Source organism: Suricata suricatta, chromosome 7 (genome assembly GCF_006229205.1).
Source record: "Suricata suricatta isolate VVHF042 chromosome 7, meerkat_22Aug2017_6uvM2_HiC, whole genome shotgun sequence".
NCBI classification, from domain to species: Eukaryota; Metazoa; Chordata; class Mammalia; order Carnivora; family Herpestidae; genus Suricata; species Suricata suricatta.
In genome coordinates, this window is record NC_043706.1 from 69,253,014 (window position 1) to 69,261,436 (window position 8,423).

At 36.4% G+C, this 8,423-nt stretch overlaps 1 protein-coding gene across 3 annotated transcripts in view; it reads left to right on the forward strand.

Moving 5' to 3' along the window:
- The window catches only part of BCKDHB (branched chain keto acid dehydrogenase E1 subunit beta), a 215,422-nt gene that overhangs the window by 174,532 nt on the left and 32,467 nt on the right, over positions 1–8,423 (forward strand). Inside the window, exon 10 of one of the 3 annotated variants that reach the window (XM_029945197.1) lies at positions 385–515. The exons of the other annotated variants lie outside the window; for them this stretch is intronic. Coding sequence (XP_029801057.1) covers positions 385–483 — 99 coding nt within the window. The 3' untranslated portion in view covers positions 484–515. The remainder of the gene's footprint in view (positions 1–384; positions 516–8,423) is intronic. 3 annotated transcript variants of the gene reach the window in all.

Consider the following 8,423-nt stretch of genomic DNA (forward strand, 5'->3'; position numbering starts at 1 on the left):
GCTGTTTTCGTATTATATCTGGCAAGTAGAGTGTGTCAAGAAAAGGTTGTTTCTGTTTGTAGAATGCAAAATATTTTGGAGCATTTTAAAAAATAATGAAAGATAAAATTGAATATACTTTTGTAAGTATTCCTTTATACTCTAATTTAGCTTTTATAATATTTAAATATTTACATTAGGAGATGAATTCATGGTGGTTCAGTGATTTATCTCAGATATATGTATGTGAGACTCCTGTTAAAACTCTAGGGAAAAAGTATCTTCGCAGGTACTGAAATATATTTAGTATTAAGTATATCATCAAAACTGTTATACTAAATTGTTTTTGAGAACAGAGCCTAGATTTTTCTTTTCTTTCTTTCTTTTTTCTTTTTTTGATCCTAGATTTTTTTTCCCTACAAGTTTTGTGAGTGCCAAAAGCTTAAAGACATCCTTTTCTTTTGCAAGATGCTGCGTTCTATCATCACGATACAATCCGCATGAACCGTGTTGGAGGCAAAGTCATATGTTGTCAAGTAGGTGATGGATGGAAACATCTAATACAGCCAGCGGGGTGTTTGCTATGGGTCATTGTAAACCAAAGGACTTTGCATTTTCTGACTAGTCAGACCTTGAAACAACGAATTCTATCATCAATTGAGGTTTTATTTTTGTTTAGCTCTAAACTATATTTTGGACTTGTGGTTGTCTTCTGTTACAGTCTGAAAGGGAAAATACTCTATGAAGTTGTGCTGAAACAGAATTCTGGGGAAAAATGAAATATGAGCTACTCTGTGAAACATGGCAATGCCGACATATGGAACAAAGCAGCATTATTTAGAAAACTTAATCTGTGGGGTGGCAGCACTACTTTGGTTTGAGATTCACAAATATCAGTGCGAGTTTACACGGGAGGATGGTGCTTTGAAAAAAAAGACAATTCACAGTGTAGATAGGACCTTATTTTATTAAAATGAGGAAATAAAAAAATCATACAGGGAAAAGTCTTCACACAATGTTACCTGAACTCAAAGAATAATTATTGTATTTTCTGGCTTTAGTTAGTGAGATTTACATCATCCTGTGTCAGGAGCCTCTAGTGCTGTTGTAGTGATTGTAATAAATGCAGCAGACTAAATGGAGAAAGGAAAGTATTTCAAAACTAGCTACATGTACTTAGGAGTTGTAATTTCATAAGTCTGGCAAAAATAGATGATAGACTAAGAAAACTAAAAATCAGGGCAGAACATAGGAAAGCCTAAAGAAAAAAAGAATCTTAAAGCATAGCCCACTTCCTGTCCTCCCCGGGAACGTTTTTGCACATGTGAGTGTGCCCACACAACCCCCCCCTGGGACTGACACAGGCATCTGCATAAGAACCATAAGGGTTTGTGGGCCTTTGGTAAGAAAAAGACGAGTTCTCCGCCTGTGCCAAGATCTCTTTTTCAAAAAAAAAACGGGTCCACAATAAAATGAGAACAATAAGAGTGTTGTTTCCTCTCCCTTGTTTAGTGGAAATAGAAATGCTTCAAACTTACATATTTCTCCTTGGGAAGGACGGTTTTTTATTCTGTGATTTTGCCTATCTTCTCTTTACATACGCTTTTCTCTTATTAATGGGTTGTGTTAATGTCTTTGTCAACAAGTCAGCCTGATGTTAATCATCCATTTCTTCTTTTTTTGTGTGTATAGGAAATTGTACCGATTCATAAAATGGTGCTACATATTACACAACTAAAAGGTACACTTAGATGGATCTCCAAGAAAATATTAATAGAAACAGCCTGTACTAAAAGGAGTGTTCTAAGACTGTTCAAGTTTTTTCAGTAATTTTTAAAAAATCTTATACAGGGGCACCTGGGTGGCTCAGTCCGTTGAGTGTGTGACTTCAGCTCAGGTCATGATCTCACGGTTCGTGAGTTCGAACCCCACTTCAGGCTCTGTGCTGACAGCTCAGAGTCTGGAGTCTGCTTTGGATTCTGATTCTCTCTCTCTCTACCCCTCCCTGGCTCTTGCTCTATGTCTCTCTCAAAAATAAATAAACATGAAAAAAATTGTTATTAATTTAAAAAATCTTATACATGCCATGGTTTTAAATATGTTGGAGCTAATTAATTAAGGAATTCATTTACAGGTACTATTGGGCCATTGAAGTGCAAACTAGGTAATTAATTTCAAAGAGATACATTTTTGAAGGTTTTTTTTTCCTCCCCTTTAGTTCATTTTTTTACCATTTATTATGGGTTCCCTGCTTTTCTGTTTAAGGAAAATAGGGAATGTGAAAAGTGAAAATACAGTAAGGGATGTGTAGCCAGCATTTGTTATGCAAGACATCATTCTCAACTTTTTACCTGGGTTATTTCATTTATAATACTGTTGATACAAAACTGTAGCCAAAAAAATGATACTATCAAATAGAACCCACTGTGGGCCGCATTTTACAGAGGAAAGAACTGAGACACAGAGAAGCTTAGCAACCTGATCAAGATCACACAGCCAGCAAGTAGCCCACCTACAATGTTGGTTGTAGACTGCTTCATATCCCTAAAATCCGTCTGATGGAAAAACTAATACTATATCTCTAGTAAAAGTTTAAAAACCTTCTATTAAATATTTGTAAGCAAGCTTACAAAGAATTTGACCCACTAGAATTAGTTTTAGGATTACTTTTCAGTCTGTTTTAATACACTTTTATTGATAGAAAAGCAAATGCTACGTACAATCCCTAGTTGAACAATTATTTGTATTTTTAAGCAGCAAAGTAACTTTGTAAGCATTTTAAATTATGAAAGTATGTAACAGTCGATATTATCATGAAGTTTGGCCAGTTTTTTTTTTTTACATAAATAGGCTTTATTTGTAACATCATGTTTGTGATATTGTTATTTGTTTTTATCTTCAAGAACTATATAAGATTTTATTCTATACAATTTAAAAGTTTATAGATAATCAAAGTTTTTAAATATCAGTTAATTTCCACACAAATGATAGGAGAATTTGACAAGCAAACTTTCTGACTTACTTTCTAATTGTTCAAAGACGATAGAAATAAGTAAATTGTTAGATGCTGTGCCTGTATGTTGTGAGTTCCGAGGGTGAATTGTTTGATCTTTAATTAGATGTTCAGCTTGTAATGTTATTTCCCAGCATCGGTTAATAAGCTTATTCTGTAAAACAACCAGATCCTTGCCTAAGAAATAGAAATGCAAGGAAACTTTTCCATATTCTAATATCCTTTGAAACTTTAATTTTCTATGCTCTAGAATTTAAAATCGATATTAAATATAAAAGAAGTAGAATATATAATGAGTTAATTGTATACATCTTAAAAAATTACATTATCAACACACATGAATAAAAGCTATAAACGGACAGCATTCATTGTGATGATATACATACCTAGAGAAGGAATATAGGTTTTAAATTTTCATTAACTAGTTGACTCAGTTAAAAAATACACTGTTAAAAATAACAGCATCAAGAAAGCACACCTATTATTCAGTGCTGCGTTGTTTTTAGTCATGAACTAATTTCCATGGACTCATTATGTGCCTGGTTTTTAGTTTTACTAGTGAATATTTTACTTGCAGGAACTCTGAATAGATTTGAGCTATTCATAAAACCTTTAGGGAAATTGTATCTTGTGGCTGGAGGACTGGAGCATTTTGGGGTTGGTAATTTGCAGGCCTAGAGATGGATATTGTTTGCTGGTCTTACAACTCTAGTCCTCAGTAGAGCTGTTCTGTCCTTGAGCTGGAAGCTTCCCTCTAGGCATGGGCGAAGGTAGTAAACTTACTTCACATCTTTTTCCCCCTCAGCCTTATTTTTAGTTTCCTATTTTCCTAATCTTGTTATTGTACCATTGTTATATTTCCTATTAATTGTGCTTATTTCTGTGGGGAGAAGAAAGCAGAGAAATAATGGTTCTTAGTTTGGTCATTTGCTCATGCTGGTATTTCAGAGAAATCAGCTAACCCTGTTTTCAGCCTACACCATTATGATAGAGGTTGCAGGAACCTTTAAGATGTCAGAGTGAGAAAATTGTTCGTGACCTCTTAATAACTCAAAAAAAAATTGGATGCAGTTTAACACCATCTGTGAATTGTTTTGAGACTCTGTCACATCTTCTTTCTTTACTATTCTTCCTTATTCCTCCCAATTAAAGACCCCCTCTTAAAAAAAAAAATGACACAATACTTTCCCCTTTTTTTTAAACAATGCTTTCCTCACAGCTTCCTAAACATTTACTGTTTCTTCCATATATCTTTAAAAACTAATGATTTTGTGAGCCATTTAAATATCTCTTGGGGACTTGTTAGTAGACTTTGAAATTCCCTTCAGTTGTGGAGTTTATTATTGAGTTGCTTGGTAGAAGCTTGGGAGCACAGTGTGACTACTGATCAAATTTTTCTTGGTCTTAAAGATGAACAGATGCCACTTCTTTCAATGACAGCTACTGTCTAAAAATGTTAGCTGAGTATTGTTTAGAAGCCTTTTAGACAATACAAGTTTTATATTTCAGATCCCTTATGGTGTTTTAGAAATCACAGCAAACAGTAATTTTTCTTCTTCCAAGATTCTAAATGACTCTTTAAGGTAATAGACCAATTATCTGCTGTGAAGCTTCAGATGGAGATGCCTTGTAAACTTTTAACTCCTAAACTCCTTAGTGTCGGGGCCGCCAAGTTTTCCGTCTGCCTCAGGCAAGGATTATCACTCCGTTGAGTGAGCCAGTAAACCAGATTTGCATCTGGAGGCTGGAGATTGCCATTTCCTGGTCAAAATAACTTTTGGCGACTGTCTTGCTGAGCTAGACGTGAGTGGCCAAGGCACACAAAAGATCAAAACCGTATTCAGTGTTAGTTCTCCATCCCCCAAGATTGCTGAGGCAAAGTCGGGGTGCTTGTTTGATATGCATTTGACTCTGTAGCCTGCCTAGGTCAGCTTGCCTTGTCTTCCCCCCCCTGAAGACTATATAAAGAACAGTTCTTTGAATAAACGCTCTCTTTCGCCTGATCTGAGAACCGTGAGTTCTGTCTTTACTCTCTGCGTCTCCCTCTCCGGCCCCCTGTTTCTCTCCCTCCCTCAGGAGAAGGACCCGCGAGGATTCTCCGCCCTGCCGGCCGGGGCGGATGAAACAGGTACCGCCGATCGCAGGGGACGAGCGGCCGGCTGTCGGGTTACGACAATTGGTGCCTCAACGAGGGGCTCAGTAAAGTAACGGGACACTGAGGTCGGGTTACGACACCTTAGGTCGATTTGCTCCACCCCAACTCTTTTTACAGAAGTTTAAAGGAAGAAATGACATATGGCTGAAGCTGCTCACACACACAGTTCTAGGGATTTGTATCTTATTTCTGATTGACAGATGAGAGCCTAATGCTCAATATCAGTTTAGAGTGAGGTATGGCTGAGCGCCATAGTTTTGTGTAATTTGGTCAACATCTTCCTGAAGTTGGGATGCTAATTTAACAGGGGAAAAAAGGTAAAAAAAGAAATGGAACCAAATTAAAGATTGTTTTATATGAACACAAAGGAATGTTGGAAAGAAATAAAGTTTAGTAAACAGTTTATAATTTGCTTGAGATAAGGAAGGCTATGGTAATCATAACTGATTAATTCAAAAGTAGTTACCATTCTGAGGAGATTAAATACTCTGAATTACACTTGTAAAAATGTCAAGTGAGTATAAGAAAGTAGACTTGTTAGCAATTCTGTGGTATTTTCATTGGTTCTTATTATAAGGGGCTTTTGGAAGATCTGGGTTGTCATTGTTATCTTTTGTGGGGTAGATATCTGTTGATATTACATTGCTGCATGTTAGATTTGGGATTTCTGGATCTGATTTAGTAGGCTTACTATAAATTTTACTTGTTTTCTAATAACCCCTCTAAACTTTTTTTTAATGTTTATTTGCTTTTGAGAGAGAGACAGAGACAGAGACAGAGGCATGAGCAGGGGAGGGGCAGAGAGAGGGAGACACAGAATCCGAAGCAGTCTCCAGGTTCAGAGCCAGACACGGGGCTTGAACTCTCAGACCGTGAGATCATGACCTGAGCTGAGTCGGATGCTTAACCAACTGAGCCACCTGGGCACCCCTGGCCCCTCTAAACTCCTGAATTTAATTTTGTGAATGTCAGTTAAATGTGTAGTTCTGACTTTCCTAGAAAAATAAAAATGAACCAAAACTGACCCAAGAAGAAAAAGAACTCAGATCTTTTTGTAGTTTGAAAGAAATTGAGCCAATAGTTTATCTTCTCTTAAAGACAGCAGGTGCAATTGATTGTGTAGGTAAATTATACCAGAGTTCAATGTTTTATATACTTGTAGACTAGAAATTCATCTAGAGAATAGAAGAAAGATCCTGACCCATCGCATTTGATGAAGTTACCATAACTTCAAAACCAGACAAGGACCATACAAGAGGAGAAAACTTGACCAATCTCACTCATAAACTTAGGTGCTGAGTTCTTATAGCAGATTCAACCCAGAAATATTGAAGACCAAGTTGAAGTTATTCCAGGAATGGCAGATTGGTTTAACTCTGGACAGTCCATTAATATAATCCATTGTATTAGCTGACTAAAAGAAGAAAAGCTACACAGTCATCTCAGTGAACGTGGAAAAAATATTCAGTAATTTTTAGCGCCTGCTTATAATTAAAAGAAGGAAAAAATTCTTAGCAAATTAGTAACTTCCTTTACTTGATCAAGGCCATCCACCAAAAATCTACAACAAACATTATATTTAATGGTAAATGTTGGAAGCATTACTTTTTAAATCAGAAACCAGGGTACCCGCTGTAACTAATTATACTTATTGTTCTACTAGATGTCCTAGCCAGCACAGTAAGCCGAGAAAAAGAACTGAAAATTTGTAAGAATAGGAGAAAAGAAGAAAAGTGTCATTTATCGATGGCGAATCTGATTTTCGCCAAAGAAAACCCATCTTAATTCCTATATTGCTTAATAGGATTAGTTGGAGAGTTTAACAATATTGCTATAGATATACTTCAAATAAAAACCAAAAAATACAATTAAAAAACTTTAGTTATCTACAGTAGCAATTATAGGTGTGTGACAGTAATCTTTAAAAAATTACTTGATACCTTGATGGGAAAATTATAAAAATGGCTTTTTAAATGATTTTTAAAGACTATGTTCATAGATAGGGAGGTTGATTACAATAGTAAGTTGTTATTTAATCTATAGATTTAGTCTAACCTCAAACAAAATCCAAACAGACTTTTTTCTTGAGATTGACAAATAGATGCTAAAATGTTATAGAAAGTAAAAACCCCAGATACTCCAGGAAGAAAAGAGATGAGGCATAATCTCTTCTGCGAAGTAACGCAGAAGGAGAAGTGCACGTGCGGAAGTGGTGCCATTTACACAGCACCCGGAGCGTCTGCCCCGCCGCGCGCCTGCAGAGCCGCGGGACCAGATCAGGTGGGCTCAGCTTGACTTACACTCCTGGTGTGGTCATTCCTCCTGTCTCACAGAACTGCTTCCAGGATTAAATGAAAAGGAATATATAAATCACTAATACAGGGGAGGTTTTGACGGACCCTGGTTCAGAGCCGAGCTTGATGGTTTAGATTAAAATATTAGCTCCACCCCTTATTTGATGTATGAGCTGATGGGCATTTGATCTTCCTCTGCTTCAACTTCCTAGTCTGGAAATGAGGGAAATAACCATTTGTTTGTTTGTTTGTTTAGTTTTTGGTTTTGGGGGTTTGTTTTTTACAAAGTGATGTGAGGATTAAATGAATGAATTACTTCATGTAAAACTAACAGAACATTATCCAGAACACAGTACTCAGGACGTATTATCTGCTACTATTTTTATTTCTTTACATTGTTACTCTCTTTCTCAAAATACTTTAATGATTGTGTCATCTTTTGGCAATACCGTGTATTAGGTTTAACTGAGTGTTAAGACGCTGGAGTTCAAACAGTATATATCTGAAGTAATAAGGACAATTAGAATGGCAGGTTTATTTAACAGATGAATACTGAGCAGGAGCACCTACTGTAGGCTGGGGTTCAAGAGCTATTAGGACAAAGATACAGGTTTAGTGAAGACACACATTTGCGGATGAATGTTGTGATTTTCAAGATGCTGGTACAATGGCAATACGTACACAACACAATCTGAACCTAGAGAAAAATATGCCTGAATGAACCTAAACCTAAAGAGTCCTAACGAATGTATGATTTTCTCGGAGATTTGAAGAATGAATAAAGGTGTCCTGGCCACGTAAGCAGTTTAGGCCAGGGCTGATATGACTGGAATTCCATTCATAGGAAGGAGGTATTTAATAACCTTTGTGGCAACAAAGCGTGTGTTGATGGAAAGACACTATCAGACACAGATGAAGAATTTAGTTTCACTAAGAGAAAATGACACATAAACTTATGGAAACAAATCCGGTGAGGACACAG